The 23642-nt window shown below is 36.3% G+C and overlaps 5 protein-coding genes across 7 annotated transcripts; 1 reads left to right on the forward strand and 4 right to left on the reverse strand.

The window, feature by feature from the left end:
• Positions 1 to 1333: 1333 nt before the first annotated feature.
• On the reverse strand, positions 1334 to 4436 carry LOC130732701 (cation/H(+) antiporter 15-like). Its single transcript, XM_057584700.1, has 3 exons — positions 4193 to 4436; positions 2854 to 3861; positions 1334 to 2636 (listed from the first exon to the last, which is right to left on the reverse strand). The coding sequence occupies exons 1-3, from the start codon at positions 4385 to 4387 to the stop codon at positions 1416 to 1418; spliced, it is 2424 nt and encodes an 807-aa protein (XP_057440683.1). The 5' UTR covers positions 4388 to 4436; the 3' UTR covers positions 1334 to 1415.
• Positions 4437 to 9108: 4672 nt separating this feature from the next.
• Positions 9109 to 13240, reverse strand: LOC130730846 (myosin-binding protein 7-like). Of its 2 annotated transcripts, none has more exons than XM_057582979.1 (4): positions 12995 to 13240; positions 11449 to 12889; positions 11256 to 11302; positions 9109 to 9534 (listed from the first exon to the last, which is right to left on the reverse strand). In XM_057582979.1, exons 2-4 carry the CDS (start codon positions 12730 to 12732, stop codon positions 9426 to 9428), a joined length of 1440 nt encoding a protein of 479 aa, XP_057438962.1. In that variant the 5' UTR covers positions 12733 to 12889; positions 12995 to 13240; the 3' UTR covers positions 9109 to 9425. The 2 variants fall into 2 exon arrangements, with proteins under 2 accessions (XP_057438962.1, XP_057438963.1); XM_057582980.1 differs by having other exon boundaries at positions 13044 to 13235.
• A 1457-nt stretch (positions 13241 to 14697) lies between these two features.
• Positions 14698 to 16177, reverse strand: LOC130730849 (glucosamine 6-phosphate N-acetyltransferase-like). The gene is made up of 2 exons (XM_057582984.1): positions 16026 to 16177; positions 14698 to 15825 (listed from the first exon to the last, which is right to left on the reverse strand). Exon 2 carries the CDS (start codon positions 15783 to 15785, stop codon positions 15324 to 15326), a length of 462 nt encoding a protein of 153 aa, XP_057438967.1. The 5' UTR covers positions 15786 to 15825; positions 16026 to 16177; the 3' UTR covers positions 14698 to 15323.
• A 66-nt stretch (positions 16178 to 16243) lies between these two features.
• LOC130730848 (iron-sulfur assembly protein IscA-like 2, mitochondrial) lies at positions 16244 to 18170 on the forward strand. Its single transcript, XM_057582983.1, has 4 exons — positions 16244 to 16435; positions 16585 to 16718; positions 16815 to 16923; positions 17868 to 18170. Exons 1-4 carry the CDS (start codon positions 16280 to 16282, stop codon positions 17931 to 17933), a joined length of 465 nt encoding a protein of 154 aa, XP_057438966.1. The 5' UTR covers positions 16244 to 16279; the 3' UTR covers positions 17934 to 18170.
• A 1204-nt stretch (positions 18171 to 19374) lies between these two features.
• On the reverse strand, positions 19375 to 23277 carry LOC130730847 (exosome complex component RRP45A-like). 2 transcript variants are annotated; one of them, XM_057582981.1, is made up of 7 exons: positions 22698 to 23277; positions 22454 to 22568; positions 22287 to 22367; positions 21990 to 22178; positions 21322 to 21581; positions 20417 to 20475; positions 19375 to 19919 (listed from the first exon to the last, which is right to left on the reverse strand). In XM_057582981.1, exons 1-7 carry the CDS (start codon positions 23138 to 23140, stop codon positions 19717 to 19719), a joined length of 1350 nt encoding a protein of 449 aa, XP_057438964.1. In that variant the 5' UTR covers positions 23141 to 23277; the 3' UTR covers positions 19375 to 19716. The 2 variants fall into 2 exon arrangements, with proteins under 2 accessions (XP_057438964.1, XP_057438965.1); XM_057582982.1 differs by having other exon boundaries at positions 19375 to 19916; positions 22698 to 23273.
• Between the last annotated feature and the right edge of the window lie 365 nt (positions 23278 to 23642).

Here is a 23642-nt window from a genome sequence, read left to right on the forward strand (position 1 = left end):
TTACTTGAATAAAAACTAATTGCCTTAAAACTAAAAATCATAATTGTAAAACCGATTTTTTAAATTTTAAAAATTAGGCCGAAGCGACATTTTAGCTACATTTTTTAAACTTCATTTGTCTTCAAAATTTACATTTAAAAATTAAAAACTCACAACCGCTCTACATGAACCTTAAAAAGTAAACCACAAGCAATGGGAGGTTCCATGCACTGATTCACTTCATGCAGTGTTGACGTTGATCCTTAACTCCCCCCTCTAGGTTCCACATGTTTTTGTTGTTGTCATTAAGAATATCAGCGAATTTTTTATAAGCTGAATATCCAAGGATAACTTCATATGTAATTAGAGGTACAATTGCTTCATACTCTTTGGAAAGAAACGCTTTTGTGGATCATTTGGCTAAGTTTGGAGCTCCGCTGCCGACTAATTTTCTTATGATTCCTAATCCTTGGGATGATGTTGTTCATCTCCCTCCTCATAACATATGCTATAGAAATTAATTTCACTTAAAAGTAGTTTGTCTTAAGTGTTCTCGTTGTTCCTTTCTTTTTTAAGCCTTTTGTGTAAAAATATGTGAAGTTTAAAATTCGGTGCTTCTACCATCAATATCATGTGTGTTAAAAGCAAAATCAAATCACAAAAGTTATGGTCAATGTCGTTCTATATATCTTACGTGCAAAATTATAATATAAAATAAAAAAGTCTATCGAAATCACCCGGCACTAACTAATAGTTCAAAACTTCTTTATCGTGCTTCTACTCCATTATCGTGTTATTGTGCTTCCACTCCATTATAATTAATTTCATCTTCTTCCATTTAAACATATTTTTTCATCTCCATGCTATGTTATGAAATCTTATTTCACTTCACTTCTAGGAAACAATGGTTATGAAGATTCAACAACTCACAAAGATACTTCAGCATCGAGATTAATACGATCAACAACATCAGAGACATCTACTTTCTCTTTGAAATTATGTACCTTATAATTTGGACGACTTATATATATATATATATATTATTTTAAAAATTTTAAAAAATGATAAATAATAAATTCCTAATAAACACTTCAAATTTTAAATTTGATGAGACCATATGTTTTTAAATACTAAAAATATTAAATCTGATTTAAAAAGTCATTATTTATTAAAAATAAAAAAAAAAAAACACACACACACACATATATATATATATATATATATGAAATATAAAATAATTATTACCCTTATTTTGTTGCAACCCAATAAATTCAATTTTGAAGCATAAAAATAATAAAAAATAATTAAATTAAATGATGTCATATATTCACGGAAATGCAAAATAATTCAGGAAACTTAATAAGCAAACAAAGCGAGTCTTTTTCATCGTATACACATGTTAAATCCTTAACAACCGTTATTGACCCATCTTCACCTCAAGCAACTTGAACCCTCACAAGGTTAGGATCTTTTCCAGAAACCAATCCTCCAAACCCATACTGCTGCACAACCAACACAGATGAACGTGGACTAAAATCCTTTGACGCAAGAATATCCCCCATAACTCCAAGTTCTGGGCAATCAGACCACACCAATAAATTCGAGAACACACGGGAGTTCTTAAAATTTCCTTGTCCAACTATGTATAAATCGCAGCCATTGTTTTCTATCTCATTCAGGACTGTGTTGATATCAGTAATCGAATGTACACCAATCTCTGAGTAGGATATAGAATCATCACTCATATTCACTGTTTTGAGTCTGAATGAACTCACGTACTCATCATCCAACTCTCTCTGTTGCTCAATGTCCATCATAAAAGATAAAAACTCTTGCTCTTCAGGGTAACTTTTTGTATCCACCTCTGCTAATTCATCAAGAAATATGAATCGAACCACCGTAAGCGTGACTCCTGCCTTCCCCGCCATCCTCCGCGCAACAGCCAGTGCTTCACGGTCATGAGGACCACCAATAAAAAGCATGAGAATGTGGAAATTATTTTCCGGTAAGTTCCCAGGAAAACGATCAACAAAGATTCCCACAGAACAAGGTGCATCATGCATTACCATTTGGTTTATATCTCTATATACAGGACTAGTTATCTCTAACACCTTTTCTGAAGATAAATGTTTATGGAATGGAAGGAGAATTAGGCTTGTGTGTTTCTCATTTGCTGTGAAGTGTATGTCTTGATGAATGGTGTTGTAGTTTGACATGACACTTAATGTATGGACTCTTGCAGCATCATGTTTCTCTCCGTATTCTACGAACATGCTAGTAATGTTCTCTAACTCTGCCTGTGTTGTGGTCAGGTTTTGCACTCCGTTATGATGGTTAGGCTTCTCCATGTGGGCAGCAACAAGCGCAGCACCGCGTTTGGTGAACTCGATAAGGTAGAGTGCAAAAACATGTAACGGAGAAAGTCTTGTCGCATTAAAGGATTCAATTAACTTGATCATGCCGGTGGCTTGGCGAGTATTGTGGACACACGCCAGAATTCGAAGCTCTGCATCAGGTCTTAGCTTTAGTATTGTCTTTAGCTTATTCTGCCCAAATATCTTTCTAGGCTTGTACATGATGTTAAGGATTGGAGACACCACTGCAGTCATTAGGAGAACAGCAGAGGTAATAACAGTGTAGGTTGCTGGAGATAATATCTGCAATATCACATTTCAAGAACTTTTAATTTCAATAGATATTGTTTGAGTAATCAAAACTAAAGAATTTGAGTAAGTGCATGTTTGGCAACGCATTCGGGAAAACCACAGTGAACCAAAATCCATTTCCTTTTACTTTTGTTTACCATGATTTTGCCTTTACGACATTTTTCAAACATGTACTAAATTAAATAGTATGGCTAAAATAAATAATTACCCCTCTATCCCAAGCAATGTTTAGCATGATCAATGCCATGGCACCCTTGGTATTCATAATCAAGCCCAGAGCTAGACCTTCTTGGTTGCGCATGCCGAAGAAGAAACCAGTGAACAAAGTGCTTAAAATCTTTGGAACACACAGCAAGAGTACAACTAGCAATGTCAAGTGCCAATTATCTTGGTTAAAAATAGCTGGTAATGTGAGTCTTAGTCCAACTCCAGCGAAGTAGGTTGGTGCCAGAAACCCAGTAGCAAAATCATCTGTAGCTGACATAACCATGTCAGAAAATTTTCCATGAGGTAGAATGAGTCCATACACAAAAGCACCAACAATCCCATGGGTTCCAAGAAGATCTGTTAAGTATGAAAAAGCTAAGACCCCCATCCCCACAAAGACTAGCTCCCTGTCGTTCCAGTCATCATTTTCGGTCTTTTGGTTAATATACTTTTCGACGACAGGATGTAGCACAAAGACGCTAAAGATAATGAATACTATGGTACATACCACTGCGTACATTGCTCCTTTAGCATTAATACAAAATGGAACCACTAATGTGAAAAGAATCCATGCATAGGAATCACTAATCATGGCTGCTGTTAAAGCAGTTTTGCCGAGACCCGTATGTAGGAGCTTGAGATCAGAAAGGGACTGAGCTACGACTGGAAAACCTGTTACAGTGATAACTAGAGTCCAAAGTAAATAAGCATGAGTTGTGTCTTCTTCAAGTTTGTAGAAAACAGGTCCCATGTAAACTTTTCGATGCATAACATATAAGGTTGGTGCCATCACCATGGGAAACGCGATCCCAGCAACGGCGATGCTTTTGGCTTTCTTATTGGCATTTAGAATGGTATTCAAGTTCATTTCCAACCCACTGAGGAATGAGTAGAATATCAATCCAAGGTTTCCTAGCACTTCAATGTTTATGACCCCTCTTACAGGATAAATGAACTGAAAAACAGATGCGTAATTCCCTATAAATGGGCTCGTTAGGATGAAGCCAACCTGCAAATTTGAATTTAGAATATCCTCTAGTTAGAATGACAAATAACATATTGGCTATTAATTTGTTATTAGTTTATTAGAATTGTTCCCTGGCTCGAATATGTGATTGCAAACCCAACCTTATCGCTGCGCCAAGGCTTTTCCCCCTTGTAAAATTTAGGATGGCCTACATTAAATCCACGAAGTGGATACAACCTTTCCCTATACCACGACGCATAGCGGGGAGCTTTCTAGCACTAGGTTTGTTTGTTTTTTGATTAAAAATGTTACACTGATTTTCAATCACATTTCATCATTTTACAGAGGAATTGAAACACTTGTATATACTTACAGCGATTTGGGAAAGTAGACGTGGTTGTAGGAGGCGTTTATAGATGTAGAAGAAAATACTAGAGAAGAATGCAGTGAAGCAAATTTGAAAGGCGAGAACACTGAGCTCTGATTTTACAACATTATCTGTTTGCCAGATTCGATTGGGATGAATCACAGATACATTGTAGCATGCATTTCTTGCAGAATCCCCCATAGTTTCTGTCTTCCTTCTGATATTCTCCCTATACTATTCGACGTGTGACTTCCACTTTTTGTTCTGCTATGGTTGTATCAGGTTTTGAAACTTATGATTTATGACTCACAAGTATCTAAGTTTATTTTTGTCTTGTTTGTTGTACGATGTAAAAAAAACCACGTTCCGGAGCAAATTTATGTGTTTGTTTGAGATGGCATGTACCTTAACTATTGGTTGTAACTTTCTATTAGTGGTTATGTTCCTCTATTCTAGTAGAACAATAACAACGATGAATTACTATCTTATTTTTCCGGAGCAAGTTTATGTGTCGGTTTGAGATGGCATGTACCTTAACTATCGGTTGTAACTTTCTATTAGTGGATGTTCCTCTATTCTAGTAGAACAATAACAACGGTGAATTACTGTCTTGTTATTCCTTGACCAATTCTTATTTATTTTCTGTTTATTTAACACGTATTTAACGCATTACACGCGTTATTTTTTTTGGGTCAAAGTCAAACACATTACACATGTTATACAAATGTCATTTCTAATCCCGGGTGTTGTGGCTTGCAGTGGTTATTCCTATAGAAATGTTAAGATTCTATTTCTTTGAAATGAGATCGAAATTTATAGAAATCATAGATAAATCATAGATAAGTTACACATTTCAAACCTGTGAATGTTGCATTCCAAACCTCACATTCTCAATAATCTTATGAGATCCCTTGAAAAAAAAGTTAGACGAATTTGACTAATCTAACATGAGTAATTAGTCACTTTACTAGGTAAAGCAAGCCATCATAATCATTGTTTGAGTAATCAATTTTTGAGATTTAAAGAATATCATAATTCATTTTCCATGTGCAAGAATGTAATCACACTCATGATTTCTTAATCAACGATTGTGATGACTTACACATTTTCTTGTAAAGTTACTTCATCACTTTGGAGGAATCAAACTCTTTAAAAACATACTTGATGTCTGTTTATATAAGACTCATACTAAATTTCAGAAATATTTAATTAGACGGTTTTATCATCTCCTTCATTTGCTATCAACCAACACATGTCTTAGTGAATAATGAGATGCAAGTAAATAACACAAGAAAGGGGGTTTGAATTATGTTTTTTTAAATCACTTTAAAAAACTTTGGTTTTCGAAAAGAATATTAGTTCTTGAAAACTTTTCGTAAACAGTTTAGTGCAACGGAAATATAAACAGAGTTTAGCAGACGATCAACACACACAAATTTATACTGGTTCACCCTTAAACGATTGGGCAACGTCCAGTACGTGACCACAACCAAGATTTCCACTAGCAAGTTTCAAGGACTTCTCCAATACAAGTATTCTCAAGGACTTCTCCCACAAGTATTCTCCAGGACTTCTCCAAGTATTCTACAGGACCTCTCCTACAAGTATTGTACATGACTTCTCCTACAACCTTTTCAAGATCTTTTAACTCTACAAGGTTTCTCTTCTTACAAGAGTGATGGTAGATAATTTATGGCACTGGAACTCTAAGTGTTTTGGTACAGATTTGACTTTGGATCACTCAAGAGTTCTAAATCTAAGAGAGAAGTAAATGAAGAGATTCGACTCTTTAAGGTTATATGTTATATCTTTTACTTTGCAGAAATTGTGGTAAGTTTGACACTTAGGAATGTTTCTGCTTTGAGCTTGAGAAGCTTTGAATGCTTTGAAGAATGTAGAATTGAATGCTTTGAGTTATTGTTCTTTCAGCGTTGATTCTCTCTGGTTCTTCTTTCTTCAGATTTTCCTTAAATACTCGCTTGCTAGGGTTGTAGCCGTTGTGAGACAAATCCAACCGTTGTTCTAGCTGTTGAGAGATGAAATATGTCTGTTGATTTAAATAGCTTCGGTTGGTAGATGCATTAAATACATGCTACTGTTCAAGTCTATCCTTTAGCTGAAAATGTGATGTTTGTCAGCTAGTAAGTAGCAATAGACTTGGGCTACTCTTCAGAAATGAGACAAAATGGAAGTTTGATGTTGACGCGTTGTCCTTTTCCCTCGTTGGTCTGCGCACTTTAGGGAAAGAGAAAGTCTTCACGTGATCTCTTTGAATCCTTAACAAATGGTTGCAATCTGACTTTGTCTTTGGCGCCTAGAAGTTTGTCTTCAACTTTTCTGAATGACGAGCTGACATTGGACGGTCAGGAGCGAATGTGCCTTGACTTGTGTTGTATGCGTGCTAGACGATCTTGCGAATTATGAATCTTTTTCCTTTAGAAATGATTTGACGTTGAAGTACTTTGTTCAAATGAATATACCTGGAATTCAAATTAATTGAAAAGCTTAGTTTTCATAAAAGTGTTTCTAAGTACAAAATGTTATTGATCAAAATTAGATTTTAAAACGATATGATGCGTTTGAACTTAACAAATAATTATGTCAATTTGTCACCACTTCGTTCCTCCATCATCCCCACTAGCAAGCAATCATTACACTCCAAATGATTTTTCTTGGTATCAAAAATTGAGAAGGTGATTTTGTCGCTGCCACTTTCAGTTACATTGATCTTATATTTTATGGCATGTTTGGATAGTAAATAGGAATATGATTTTATGCCGAGATGCATGTGAGATATATAATACATATACCAAGATAAAAAATATCATCGAAAGGGTGGACAATAACTATAGAAAATAAGATTCAGTACAAAAAGCTGGAAAAAGGGAGCAGACAAAGTTATGTACGTTGGGAAAGCTTGTCTAGTTGTGGCTACGTGATACGTTTTTCGTAAGTGTACGGACCGAGCGAAGTAATATATAAGATTGTCGAATTCATAAGCATTGTGGGCCAAACTAAATTGCAAGAAGAAGTAGTTGTTTAGAACACAAGAAAAGTAAGAGAAATATATATATATATATATATATATATATATATATATATTCAATTTGATGTGAACTTGATTAAGAAGCAAATAAATGATTATGATAAAAGACGAGCACTTGAGTTATTTTCACGAATTCATCTTATGCTCAAGACAATTAAGAGTGTATGAATCTCTTGGAATTCAATCTATGGTTGAGTTAGTCTAAGTCTTACAGGTTGATTCCTTAAGACAAGTAAATCTTTCAATTAAATCTCATTATTCGAATTCCTTAGTACCTATGAATGACTCAATTGAATATTATGGTTCTTTATCTGGTCACCAATTATTAGTCTCTACCCTTATTCTAAGGCGCAAGCAACAAATCAATATAATCTCAGGTCCCTTATTCAAAACCAAACTTCCATTTGTTGAAGAGAATAAGCAAAAAAACTTGTATGAATTCAAGCTTCTATTATAAAAGTGAAATAGATTCGTAGATGAAAACCATGTTCATACAAACTCAGAAACTAAAACATAACTAAGAACATGATTCACATTCCAAGTGCTAAAATAAACTTAGCCGAACATGGCTAACAAAGTGATAATCAAACCTAGAATAAAGCTCTAAGAACACTACTCCAAGCCTTTGTTCAGAAAATCTAAGATATCAAACTATGTTACAAAGAGTTCAATTTTTAGGAAAAATAATTGATGAGCCACGCATGTGCGTGGCATTCTTGCACACACACGTGTGGCAAGTTGTTATGTCTCTGACCCCCCACGCATGTGCGTGGCCTTCACGTACTTAATGACCAAGGCTCTATCCTGTCATGCATGTGCGTGGCCAGGTGCACACACATACGTGGAAACCTCATCTGGCAGCATCTTTTGCGTGGCCAAGGCCTTCACCATCTTTTATTCCCTTCATTTCCAAGTTTCTGAAACCTCTTGAGCCTCTTGCTTTTCTCCATCAAGTGAGATTCCAAGAAAATAAATGATGAGCATTTAAGACTTGACTGCACAGTAAATTATCATCAAGCCTTATTTGTAACAACAAACATCACATAATGCCCATCGAAGTTCAGAAGATAATCAACATATGTTTATTATCACAATGCCCATTTTGCCCCTAATTCCTCTGACATACTAGATCAAAGACCAAAGTGCAATAAGAGTCAAACCTAAGGACTAGAAGTGCAAATAAGACTCCAAGAAGGACTAAAATGCAAATGGTGATGCTAAAACATAAAAAGACTCAACTCAGACTAAAAACACTATTGACTCAAAAAGATAAAAAACAAATAAAAAGACCATGATCACTAGGTGTCAAACAAAAATGTCGCGCTCATAAAAGGTATTTCCTTGGATAGGGGGACATTGTTAGTATCACATGGATAGGAGGCTTTCACCTTGGACAGGGTCTATATGCCTACTCTTTAGACAAGGGTGTCATGCTCAATTGAGGCATTGCCTTAGACGAAGGACTTGGATAGTGTGGCACGCATCAAGTTTTAGCAACATGTTGATTACACACCGGAGGTTGGTAAGAACTGAGGGACAAAGAACTTGCACCTCGGATTGGGGCCTTTACGTGCCCTTGCACCTCGGATGGGGGCCTTTACGTGCCCGTGCGTCGGAAAAAAGGTATCGCTAGCGTTTTCATGATTTAATAGCAAATAAAGGCTCCCATCCAAGATATGAAGGGAAAGGTGGCTGCTTATTCAATTAGGGGTTATTAGTTTTGCCCAAAACATCTGCAAGAATACCTATAATGGAAGTTCACAACACTCTTATAGTTACAGGCGAACATTCTGGGATTTTCAGAATCCTTTGTTTTTTGGGAAGGGATGAAGACATAAAGTACCAGCCTACAATTTCTATGGATCAGAACAAGGTATGATTAGAAAACTTAGGTGCTCATTCAATGGAAACATTTACCAATCTCTGAAAGTTCTTGGGAGTCCTTTACTACCCACACAAGACCAATTTCCAGATACCTTTAGCACAATGTCAAAATGTTTGGAGGGACTAGGAAGTATAAACCAGGAAGAGAAACAGATTACATTCAATTTTTTACAGTAGAAATAAAAGAACATACAAAAAATACAACTTTAGCAAGAAAAACCTAGGGGTAAAAAGAGGAAAGTGTAAATCTCATCGTAGAGTATGATTACTACTCATTTGGTGCTCCCAATTACAAGCTTAGCCTGTAAACTAATCACCCACTTGTGTATTTGAAAGATACCTCCATGACTTTACTTGAGGTTCTTCGTCAATGAGCGTTTGCAAGCCAACACTTTCTGATGGAAGCCCGAACATGTACCTACAGCCACAACCAGTTCTGATGATGAATTATTCTGGTCAAGCAATACAAGGTTCTCATAACCCACTTGCACTCTTTGCCCCCAGGTTAAGAACAACAAATGTAATCTCTAAACTCACTCCGAAAGAAATATTATCATAATTGATATTTGATAGACACAATATCAAAATACAATGCTTGTTTTAAGAGGATAGTCTTAATATGCAGTCACCAATTCTCAGAGAACCAAAAAAGTTCAGCTATAGAAATTAGCAAGAGATTTCCTCCCCCTTGAACCAAATTATATATCCTATATTATCGTGCTTGCTCCGGTGCCCCAGCATTCAGACGAGTGTATCATATACTAGTGACATAGACCAATAATATTAATACATCTATGTTGACATGGATAAGTAAATGGTGATTGGATATTAATTTCAAACAATCATGTATGGACCCTCGCAATTTTTTAGTTTTGTATATACGACCCACATATTTTTTATTTAGTTTTTTTTTTGATAGACAAATGTTAGTGGTTAGTTGTTAGTAAGTTAGAAAATCACTTCAAAGTTCCCTTCCAGGATTCGAACCCTAGACCTTCCCCTTCCCACCCTTATGTCCCCTAGCTCTTACCACTTGAGCTAACCCTCGGGAATCAAGCACTGTCACTCTCTTCTTATTCTCCTTCTTCATCCCAGAATAAACAGAGCATAACCAAATTAGGTTATCACCACCGTTTCCATTTGGGCGTGTACTGGTTTTTATTTGGGCGTTTCTTTACTGCAATGGATTTCTGGCTTGGCGTGGTAGGAGTAGACGGGACCTGAAGTAATTCTGGCTGTGCTGTGTGAATTGGTGGTTATTTGTGTGGGAATGATAGGCAATTTGTGCGTTATTAAGCCGTGATTGATCCAACCTGTTTTCGCTGTTCTGTTTCTTTTGTTAATCTCCCTCCCCTTTGTCTTTCTTTTCTTTTCTTTTGCTTTTGATTTTGGGGCAATTTGTTGGTCTCTTGAGGCAGATTCTCACTTGCAGTTCGTTGGGGCAAATTCTCTTGGAGCAATTTGTGGGTTTTTCAATTTTGGGGGGTTTTACAATCATGGACTCAATTTGTGGGATAACGGCTTTGGTTGGACACATAAGGGAATGGCTTGCTAGGCTGCTATATATATATATATATTGGATTTCCCTTTGTTCCTGGAAACATTGCAGATTTGGCTAATTGTTGCAAAGGAGGGTGGGGTTAATATTGGATTTCCCTTTGTTCCTGGAAATTTTGCAGGGGACGAGTTTTATGTTTTCTATGTTTAATTATGACTGTAGTTTTCAATACTTCTCCTCTTTCTTTCCCAGATTTTGATCATTTTGTAAATATTGTTATCTTTTGGGGCTGATACATAAATTATACGTAAATATAAAAGTATTTTGTCATATATACATAACTGCTACGTATTTTGCATTTTTTTAAAAAAGTACAGGTGTTAAAAATTTAGTGGTACAGCTCATTCCTGTCCCATACCCATAAAAAATTGCCTGTACCATACTCAATGTTGGTGTTGCTGCAAAGCAGAAACTATTTTTTCAAGAGATTATCTTATGTCAAACATTTAATACAGTGCATAACAAGTACTAGACACATCAATCAATGACCACTGCATTGAAATTTCATAGGAAAGCATTATATGCATTATGAACAGAGAAAGGCTGCTTGAAACAAACACTTCAAGTAACTAACTACTTACTTGATTTGATGAGGTTTCTTTCTCCAGAAAACAATTGAATATATCCACTGCACACAAAAAAAGAAATGAAAAAGAATAAGTCCTGCTATCAAAATCTTCAATCATGAGATGAACGAGCTGATAAAAGGGCAAACTAAACAAGATACGAGACTATGTCATTGGATAAATCTAAGACACTTTGTTTTTAAATTACCTTAAAAACTGTCAAGAATGAAAAGCCACCAACAAAGGATCCTGGTGTCATTTTCCTTTGCTGTGACATCTCTTTGCATAACTGTTGAGCTATTTCCTTCAGCATAACAAGCTGTGCTTTATCGGTGCGCATTGAAATGATTGCCTGCCTCATTGATTCCCTATCCGCCTCAAGTGCTTGAAGCCTCATGTAAAGCTTCTTCATGTATGGATCTTCAAAGTCACCATGGTTCCCAAAGTCTCTTGGAGTGGTTACATAATCATCATAAACACCACCTCCAGCTTTGAACACAGAATCAACTGTATACACCCTTGGAGTCATATCATCACCAGCTTCTGATGCAATATCTGCCTTCTTCAAATTCGAAATATCCTCCGACACAGTATCTGCCTTCCTAAAGCTACCGTTGAGCCTCGGAGAGTCCATCATAATCTCAGGACATAACGAAGACGAGTCACACGAAAATTTCCGGGAATGCCTACCCCGTCTCGGAGATTGTCCAACTATCACCTTCTCTAGAATATTCTTTCCTGTAAAATCCCCATCCATTTGGTGATAAGTGGGACTTCTCTCCATTTGAGATATCCTGTTTTCCAAGTTCCGCAAACGGTCCTTAGGTGTTTCACCGAACATATATTTCTCAATACCCCCATCTTCATCATCATCATCGGCAACATCCATAATCGGATGCATCACATTACATTTCAAAGGAGGGTACTCATAAGGTGGAAACTCATACTCATCACCCTCAGCCTCAGATTCAGTGAGGCCAAAACTCATCAACCTGTGCTTATAGGCCTCAACTTCAAGAGTGAGCGACTGAATGGTCTGCTCTCTCCTATACAACAAATCCTCTAATGCCAACAGCTCTTGCTGATCATGTGAGGTCCTCTCCTCCACGAAGCGCTTGAACTGGCGCGCCTCCATCTGAAGTTCAGCCTTCTCACTCTGCAGCTTCAATATCATCGACATGGTCTCATTGGCAGCAGATGACGCAGCATCCCTCTCCTCCTCCAATTCAACATACAAACTCTGTATGGCTTGTTGCTGAGTGGTGAGCGCTTGCCGCAACGCGGCGCATTCGTTCCTGATTTCCACCCGCGCCACCGGATCATCAACGGAATCCAACTCCGGGACGGAGAATCTGGTGTCCTTTTCGAGCTCATCAATCTTCCGTTTCACAGATCGGAGCCAATTCGCTGAAGAAGAAGAAGAAGATTGAGCCGCCGAGGTGGAGGAATTGCAATCGCAACCGCCATTGTTCAGCGAAGATTCAGAATCCATGAACCGAAATTCATTCGAACCGGAGCGGTTTCGATATTTTCTTTGAAAAATCACAATTCAAATAAAATTCACCGATTCATTGTTTGAATTCATTTCAATTTGTACATCCCTCCATGCCCAAACAAACACCTTCTTCTTAGATTGGATCAACCGAATCCTACAAATTATATATATAAATAAATAACAAAATTAGAGGCTGTAATCAATCGTATCGTATGAATATACTAGTACAGAGAAAGGTAAGAGGAAGAGGAAGAAAAACCTTGAAAAAGAAGAAGTGTGGTTGAGGAATGGAGAAGAGGGAACGATACCCTAAAATTTGTTCTTCTCGATTTTCTTCATGGGAATTTTGCACCTTATTGATTTGAATTTGAACCCTCTCTCTCCCCATCTCAACAATAACTATTTATATACCATCATCTTTGCTCCTCTCTTATCATTGATTCATCATCTCATTCTTACAAACAAAATCATTACATATTGATGTGTATATGGATAATAAAATTGAAAAAATTGTAATAAGAAACCTCGTGTATTAAGCTCCTAATAACCTGTATTGGTTGGCAAAATGATACATGGAAATTTAATTTATTTGGTAAATTAGAACTATCAATTAATTAATTTTCATGATGATACTGTTGGAAGTTGGAAGTTGGAACTTGGAACTTGGAACTGTCGAGTCGAGAGAGACCCTAACTACTTCCTTCATTCTAAAATTCTAAAATTGTTGTTGTTTAAGGAAATACACACAGTTTAATAACTCATTAATTGATATAAAACTTAGTTAAAACACTAATATTTAAAGTTGAGTTTTATTAAAGAGAGAAAATGATATTTATTGGTTAAATGATTAATGAGCATTGTGATTGGTGAGAATTGAAGGTGGTAGGTGAGAGATACGATACGATACGATACGATACGAAATAAGAGTATATATGAAAGAAGATGTGATATAGCTTGAATTCCTAAAACAACAACCATTTTGAAAAATATGTAAAAAAACTAAAACAACAACCATTTTGGAACCGATGAGGTAATATGTTAAGGTGTTCATTGGATTTGAATTTCATCATATATTAATTAATTCTCACATAACTGTGTCATGTGAAGATTTAAACTTTTAATTTTATTTTAATGAAATTTGGGCCCTTAATGGATATATAGAAATAAAAAATTAAAATTGCGCGAGAAATAATATTGACCATCCGATTTCATTAAAAAAGAAATTAAAGGTTCAAATCTTTTACATTATCATGTCATCATGTGAGATTAACACATGATTAGATCCAAATCTGTGTTAATTTGATAAAATAGCTTCTCAGTTTTTATTTGGACAAAAACAGCTTCTCAGCTATATTAACCATTTGTTCAATCTGTTGTCCGCAGATTAGACCAAGCCAATTTTAGTGTTATGATGATTTTGGATATCATCTTCCGGTCTTACTTGGACTAGCATTTTTGTGTATTATTTTGGTTTAAAATAAAACACATGTATCATTCACCAAGATAATTTTGTTTGAGTCGGATATAGTTTTTATGAGCAGTAAAACTCTCCGTTTAACGGACTCGAAAGCTTTTTTTGTATGTTATAAACTCACAATTCTGCTATTCAATATTTTGTATTTTCATTTTATTCATGGGTGTTCTAAATGAAGAAAAAATGCTTTTAAAGTGAGTTGGTTGGGAAAGTGTAATACTTCTATATAAACGTCTGCATAACCAAGAGAAAAAAACTGTTCAAAAAAAAAAAAAAAAACAAGAGAAAAAAAAGAAGAGAAAGAAGTGTGAAACTAATAGGGTATCCACCTTTGTTAAAATTTACATGAGAGCATATCCCTTGGATTAGGGTCCTCTCATGCATGCATTTTTTTTCACTCCACCCAGCAATGCAAGTGCACGGTATAGCCTTCTCTTCATCTTTTCCTCCTTTTTATCCAAGGATAGAATTGAACTAATAGATACATGTTAAATTAAAAAGTGTGACACTAGGATTAAAATGACCACATGAAAAGATTAAGAAAAGGGTTACAAACTGAAGCTAAAAAAAATCAACAACCTAGCTACTGCTATTCTTTTGAGATGTGATTTTGATTGTACTTTTTCTCCTATATGATTGTAGATGAGAAACATATAGTACTGTAAATTTCTGAATAGATTCTAAAAACGTGTAATTTCCTTCACAAACTATTTGTTTCGAATGAATGGGAGATGAGAGAGGAGATAAATTTTCCACTTTTAAAGGGAAAGTAAAATTGAGGAGGAAGGATTTTACTCCCCTTACTTTCCATCCCCTCCTCTTACAGATGTTTGAGCCAAACAAAATAACTTCATTAAAATCCCTCACCTTCATTCAACTTCTATCCATACTCGACCAAAAAAATGATCACATACTCAACCATTTCAGCATTCAGTTCACCTTCATTAAACTCCTCCTGGTTCATGCTTGCAGCTGAACTGAATGCTGGTAAACAAAAAAAATGATCACATGCTCAACCACTTCACCAAGATATTCATAACTAAAAGGAAGCGAATTTATCTGTCATGTGAGAAATAGATTTGAAAGGATACTGGGAAAGTAGAAAATCCATTTCTCAATCAAAATACATAGCCATCTGAACTGACTTCTGCTCAAAGCCACATTTCTCATAGAACACCTTGTTCTCAAGGCTGCAATCCAGAATCACCTTATAGCACCCCACCGATCGCGCATGATCCGTGAGGAAGTTGATAATTTTCTTCCCCAACTGCTTCCCGCGAACATTGGAATCCACAACAACATCCTCAACATGTCCAACTTTACCACAGTTCCTCAAAAACTTCTTCTCAATAAACACACTCCCTGTCGCAACGATCTTCCCGGCAAGCTCATCCTCAATGACACAGATAACATGATCATCTCCAAGAGAACTGAGCTCCCGGAACCGATCCTCGAATTCCTTATCAGATACAGAATCACAAACGCTTAGCTGTCGCAGTAACTCTATGAAACCTTTTCCCTTATCAGAGATCTCTAACTTTCTAACTCTAAACTTTTCTTCCTCACTCTTTTCCATCTCCTCCGGTGAAAACTTGTATCCTTGTCAAATTGAATAACTACAACAACATCCATTGAAACCAAGAACAATGCTAATCAATAATAGATAAATTCACACTTGACAATCTTTGCTAAGCAAAACCCTATCAAATTGGGAACAATGATAACCTAATAGCAAATTTTCAATCAGACGATGAAACAGAAAGAGGAAAAAAAATGAAAGAAATTGCGATTGAACAGAGATTTTTCAAGTTCTTACAGTTTGATTTCACAAGCACGATGAAATCCACCAGCAAAGTGCTGCAAACTCTGAATCAATATTCAGAAACCAAACACCAACCCTTATTTTATTTCGGAGACGGGTTGATATATTGTGAACCGTTGATCTCTAGCTTGATGACGTGGGTGAATCTGAGCCGTGAGATGCTCTGAAACTGAAGGTTGAGGTTTCCGCAAGAAAAAACTCAATCGCATTTAGCAGAGAACGTAGCCATCAATGGTGGTTTGAAAGAGATGTCACTGATTCGACGGTTGGCGCCGTCGTTGGCAGCGCGATTTCGACAGAACGAGAGGTTTCTGAACTTTTCTTCTTCTTCTTCCTCTGTTCTTCACCACGCCACCTCTTCTTCCTACGTGGAACCCGTTCACATCACCGAAAACTGCGTTCGGGTATGCACGTTGCTCTTGTATAAATAATTTTTTGATCTAAAAGCAGATTTTATTTAATAGTTAAAAGGGGATTTTTTTTTTCTTTTCAAAATCCTATTTGCATGTTATCAATTCCAATGAATTTCTGGAAATTATTGTTTATGGAACAGAGAATGAAGGAGTTGGAAGCCAGTGAATCAACAACAAGTAGAAAAATGCTTCGTTTGAGTGTTGAAACTGGTGGTTGTTCTGGATTTCAGTATGCTTTTGATCTTGATGATGACAGTGTCAACTCAGATGACAGGTATTGTTACACATCTGTGTACTTGGCTTCAACTGGCTAAACCCTTGTTGTTTATGGATAAGAACTTATTTAATTTGCCTAATATGTTGTTGGCAGAGTTTTTGAGAAGGAAGGAATTAAACTGGTTGTTGATAGTGTTTCGTACGATTTTGTGAAAGGCGCGACTGTTGATTATGTTGAGGAACTAATCCGTTCAGCTTTCGTGGTAAGTCAACTGCACTTGTGAGTCATGTATAAATTTCTTTGAAACTTGTAAGGAGGATCCATTGACAATACTTGGTGTCAATTTTAGCATACCTTGGTACTTCATAGGTATTACTATGAGAAACTTTACTATAATTAGATTATGGTGATAATCATGGGAGAAAGTTTCTTAGGCTGTATTCTCCTTAGAAAGTTTTCTATGAACTACAGTAACAACTAAAAATTCAGAACCTGTTATCTAGTTAAATTATGAAACATTTGAGAACTTCTGTTTTGGTATAAAACCATTTATGAGCCTTCATCTATTAACAAGGAGAGTTGGTCCTTAACATAGTGTTAGAGACTCTATAATCTAGTAATCAAGTTTTGATCCTTACCTTCTTCATTCTTCTAATTTTAGTACAAGGTAGAGGTGTACACATTTGTTCATGCTTCAAGCACAAATGCTTTTGCACGAGAGAGCATGTTAGATATAAATCATTTGTGTCTTGACATAACAATTTGAGCTTTTTTGAGAGGCGGTCCATGTCAACTTCCACAAGTTACTTATACTAATTACTTTTGCTAATTGTTAGAGAAAACCTCACAGCCCAATTTAGGTTCAAATTGGAATCCAATGTCAATAAGGTCCTGTTCAATCTAAATATAACTGAGTTGTTCATGACGAAATAGTGGCCAAGAGGAGCAACTTTAGCACTAGACCATAAACCAAGGCCACATATCAGTTTGTAATTTGTTAAAAACTCAAATCAGATGTGCTGTGGAAATATGTATAGCACCATCAAAACTTCCAATTTCAAAATGCATAAATAATAAATTCATTGGCATGCGATGAGTGTAAGGGAAAGAGCGTGCGTGTGGCACACTCGTTTATAAGGTTGAATAGCATTCTTGAGACATTTAACTGAGGGAAAATTTACAGTTAGTTTCTGGTTTCATTTGCAGGTGACAGAAAACCCTAGTGCAGTTGGTGGTTGCAGTTGTAAAAGTTCCTTCATGGTGAAACAATAGTCAATTTTATGTAGTGGAACTAGATTCTTTTAGGACACATGATTTTTGTATACCTCAACAAACGATTGATTGAACTGAAGATTAAAGTTATTGGCTGTACAATGATGTCAATAATCAATGTAGCATTTTGTTGTAAGTAATAAGTTGTCAGCCATTTTCAACTAACAATATGTTTGGATTTGCAGTTGATACAGCAAGAATTGCATATATTGTTCAAAAAGCTACTATTTCTTTACTTCTCTTACACGCAATTATAGGAGTAATTGACTCTAGTGCAGTTTTCCAAACATGCACTAATTTGTTATCAAGATATATCTGAGTAGCTCAAGATTATTTATCGTACACACTACACAGCTTTGTTGATGCAAAACAGTATTTTAGTAGTGACTATGGATGCCAGAATTTTAACCAAGTCCCCTCCAGAAAATGTCCTTTGCGCCTGCTCTTCTTTTTTTCCTTCCTATTTTTGTTTGTAGTAAATAAATCATATATTAATTACATCCTAGCTCACTTAATAGTTAAAATAGATATTACGAACATTGTAAAAGTAAGAAATTTAAAAATCAAATTATACTTTTTGTATAATCGTTGAAGTTTACGATCTTTTTCCTTGTGACTCAACTAATAACTATTACTCATGTTGGGGAAATAGGTCCTCACCCTTCTATTTTCATGCAAACAAGAATTTAATCTCAATTATAACCTTAGTCAAATTAAGTTTTTTTTTGCATGAGTTGAAGTGGATAACAGTGGGCACAGTTTTTTTTCAAGCTTCAAAATTGTACACTCATTTTTTCATCTACATCTCACTATCTACCCCTAACATCAATTTTGCATCATATCTCTTTTTTCTCTCACTTGTGATTTGAGGTCTATCCCAAGTGTACAAGTATATATTTATCATGCTTGACAAGACTACTCGATTAAAACTTATTAGTTAACGTTTATGAGCCCATTCAAATACCCGTTAGAAACTATAAAAACAGGAAAATGAATTGTTTGCGCAAATGGAATATGCTTCACTAAATCATGAAGAAACACGGCTAACACAAGATCAAGAAAGAGCCTTCTTTTGAGACATTGGATGGGTCTTCATGCCCTACTACTGCAGGGTATGCTTGCTAAAATGAGTGTTTGCTTGTTTGAAGGATTACTTGCTTATGGGATCTGCAGTATGAACATCTTGTCATAGATTTGTGTGATTTGATTTTATCTAGTTTCTGAACCTTCAAGAGAAACTATTCTCTAAGCTTTCCCGTAATATACCATAGGAATGTCATAGCGATAACTATTGGTTGTTCCTAATACGATGTAAATGAGACACTCAATGGCATTTTCCCTGAAACAGCACTTCTTACTATGGGCAGGAAAATTCAGAATACATATACCATATTGAACAAATCCAATGTCTTCATCTATTCAGCTAAAAAGACAACTCGAGTGATGAGGGAAAAAATGTGGAACTATTTTAAAGGCCGAAAGAATTACAGAAACAATTCATAATGATTTTCACTATTGTCAAGTACCACTTTCTGCCACGCAAAAACTAATGAGACTCCTTCATTGTCCCTCAGATTTTTACAGCATCCTGTCTACGACATAAAAAGGATTCCAGAAAAAAAGTACAGTTTCTTTTTTTGGTCAAGTAGAGACTCTTTAGATAACATACATGGTCAGTTGCAATACCTCAACTGACAATGACCCGTTTAACTACTTAATTTCCACTCTTTAGATAACATACATGGTCAGTAGTAATACCTCTGACAACAACCCGTTTAACTACTTAATTTCCACTATTGGTAGGTGCTCTTTTTTTTCTTCTGTTCTTGGGCTTGACGGCATCCTTTAGAGTCTTACCTTCATTGTTCTGCTCAGCAGCTAGAGCTGTGTCAATTGGTGAAGAATCTTTCTTGATTTCCTGTGGTGCCTCCTCCGGCTTTGGTGCCGATCCTGAATCCTTTTGTTTAACATTTCCTGATGGTCCTGCTTTTTTATAACAATTCTAATGAGTGAGTGAGTTCAGTCTTATCTTCTCAATTCTCATTAGAAAAAAACTAACTTATTATTCAAGAAGGATAGTTAAATCTAAAAAGAAAGTCTAACTAAAAGCAACAACACAATCAACAGAAATTATGTACACACACATAGACAAAAACCTCGCAAACCCCTCAGAAAAATGAATGAGCAGTTGAGAAATTTTGGCAGTGTAAAGCAATGGATGACACACTTCTCAGCCAATAAAATGTTTTACGAAGGATTTGTGAGTATGTTGTTCGTGTATGCAGAATTCTACCATAAACAGACCTAAAACATCCAATTGGACAATTTTATCCCAGGACAATGAGAAGCTAGAGTACTATAATGATGTCAGTGTTCAGGATTTTGATAATATCACACCAAGTGCAAGCAAGTAGAGCCACTGAATCAATAAAAAACCACACAACAACCAAGATCATAATCAAAGATGAAAGAGAACCTATTACCACGTGAAGCTAGAGAAGCTTTTAGAAGATCTGAATTGACACACTCCGAGTAGGGATCCCTGAAGAAGAGAAGGAACAATAGTTGGAATATACCAAACGTGATTTTATTGAATTTAAAATGCAAGACAAAACTCAGAATAGAAGGACCTTGACCTCGTAATTGTAATTATTAATTTTGATATACTTTCTATGACTGTTGCTTTACCACCCTTGTGTCATGTGGGTTTCCAAATGGTTTAATGGTTCTTTCAATCTCTATACTATAGCTGATAAGTGAATTTGGACCCCAATAATTTTTTGAGCAAATTTAATCCCTAAAAAATTTCATTGTTTCAAGTCCCTCTATCATTTTAATTCTACTTAACTCACAAATTCTTATTTTCTAAGAAACATGTCCTCGTATAAAATCATTTTTAAGACATTATTCATTCAAAACTTACTAATCAAAATATTAAATTTTTCCCAAAATAAAAATTCCTGAACATTCCCCCCTCTCAACATTCTACAAAATCCTTCAAATTTTCACGAAATTTCTTATTTTGAACTTCTAAAATTATTTCTATCCTCAATCCATCATAAACCCCAACATGTTTTAACAGGAAATGAATATTTAGGGATTTCAGATACATGAAAATTAACAAAAAGACTAAATTTGCTTAACTGTGAAGTAGATAGACTTCATTAGCTAAAAAAAGGAAAGGGGACCAAAATCACACGTAGTTCATATTAGGGAGACTCATTGGTTATACCATTCACATATGTGAGTACTCGTTGGTACACAAGATAATGATAAATACTCTATGCATGCATAATAAATGGACTGGAGTATTGAACTAGAAAAAACTATAATATGGATAAAAACCAGTCCAAAGAAAGCTTTAGTTCTTTGCAAAGCTGATACATACCAACTAGATGGGCCACCGGTAAAATTCTTCGATACTCCATCCCCCTGGCTACTTTGTACATGTCCTGATGGTGTGGCTTCACATTCCATAAAATTCCCCTCATCTTTCAGCTTCAATTGGTCTAAACAGCTACCATCTTTATCACCATCTAATGGGTTTTGTTTCTCCCCTAACCTGGCAGTGGTTCCACATACATCTACGGAAACAGAAGAATGGCGTTTAATCTTGCGTAGTGCCCTTTCAGTGTTGTGTTTTTCAACCTACATCAACACAAAAGGAATTAACAAAGGATATTTCTACAGTGATATGACAATTAAGACACAAAATCCAAACAGGAAAATTATTGTAATGGCCTTTAGAAAAAAATTCACACGTAAGATATTGAAACAAGTAAGTTATTGCAATGCAAAAGCTAGTAGATGTCATGTATACCACAGTCCTTATAGTTATAGCTAAGCCAACCAGCACAGCATGTCTTAGAAGCAGAATCCTAAATCGAGATTAATAGGTACACTTGTTTCATTATCTGATTTATCTCATACCATAGGAGTTTAGCACCTAAGACAAGATGGATGATGTGATGATACTAACTAAATGTGTTATTCAGTTTCATAAGCATCAAAAGCAAGCAAGATTATAGAAACCTAAAGCATAAAAAGAGAACTCACTGCCTCTTTTATCTTGGTTGTAATATCGCCAGCTTTAACATGAGCAAGTCTCAGGCAGTGCATGATAAGCTTCTGAAGCACTCCCTGTCCTCCAGCTTTTTGAATGGCACAAACATCACCATTTGCATTAACTGTGGCAGTCATACGTCCAGTCATTACAGACTCTTCCTGGTATGTCGGATCCATAATCTAGAGAGCAACATATAAAATCAGAAAGGACCCTCACCTCACCTCACATTCGAACAACCCTCAAGAAAATCATGCATTAGTTTAAGAGAGAAATCTAAGAATCTGTACCACAAGATATTCATCACTGAAAAATCCAAAGGTAACTGCAATAGGAAGATGATGTATAATCAACGGGAGCGGATCGCGCACCTGAGATTCAATTCATACAAAACAGTCATGGAAGATAAATAGGAAACAAGCATAAAAACAGTGTTATTAAATTGATGAAAGCTAACCTCAGGAGGATGCACCACAACTTTCTGACCATCTTCTCCCCCTAATGAACATTCAGGCCTTCGGAATGTCGACAGAGAAGCCAAAGCAGCAACATTTGCAGCATCAACAAGATTTCTAATACACAAAATCATCATAATTAACCTTAGTCTAGATAAAGCAAACTAACGGCAAGTTCAACTTACATCAGCATTGAGTTCAACGAAAATTCAAACACACTAAGCGGAGCTGAAAACTGAGACTCACCCTGCATTGTCCAGTATATGGATATCAATCCGAACAGCCCAAACAAGCTGGCCAGAAAGAACACATAGCGATTCAGTGTCAACAGCTCTGCTTTCTCTCAAACCACGATCAATAACGCGGCCTAACTCAACGGCAGACTCTCCGGGACGGCCAGGCTCGAAGGAAGGATCAGCCATGGGAGAGAACTCAGTGAAGATAGAAAGCGAGCCTTCATTGGGTCTATCTCTGTAAGGCTGAACAAGCTGAGCAGTGACGAAACTCATCACGCGTGTTTCCCCCAATTGCACCATGGCTGAGCCATCATCCTTCCCGAACTTGATGGTGAGTCTGCGATACTCCAAGGGGCCGCGACCGTCGACTCGGAGCTCCGATAGCAGCGCGGTTTCGATGAATTTCTTCTCGTTAACTGTCATTCGCCAACTGTTAGCTAGCCTCTGCTCCATGCTTCTCTGTATGGCGGCGTGGTCGCGGCGAGGGGCGAGTGCTCCGGCGAGAACTGTGAAGCTGATAGTGCTTGAGGGTTGTTTTTTTTTTTTTTTTGGGTGAAGAAGTGAAACAACAAAATTGAAGAAGACGAGGCAGAGGAACTAGGTCACAAACATACAGACAGAAATGATGGGCCAGGCTTGGGCTGAGCCAGTACTTGGGCCGGTGCAGCTTTGTCTTTTATATTGGCCCAATTTGTCTTCTATATCATATCATGTTTTAGCAGATTGTTTCAGTTGAGTGTGCATGTTTGCTCTTAATTTTTTTATGTATTTGTGCATTGCGAATAACACTCTTAGAGAGTTTTCTCTCATGTTCTAAGTGCCGTTTGACAAACCTTTGAGTTTTAATTCCATACATTTTTGACAAAAAAAAAAAATGGATGTACGCATATGTATGGTGGGAAAGAGTAGAGCTCAGCGGTTGTCCCGAGGAGGAGAAGAGAGAGTGTATTTTGAC

This window comes from Lotus japonicus, chromosome 1, assembly GCF_012489685.1.
Source record: "Lotus japonicus ecotype B-129 chromosome 1, LjGifu_v1.2".
Lineage (NCBI taxonomy): Eukaryota > Viridiplantae > Streptophyta > Magnoliopsida > Fabales > Fabaceae > Lotus > Lotus japonicus.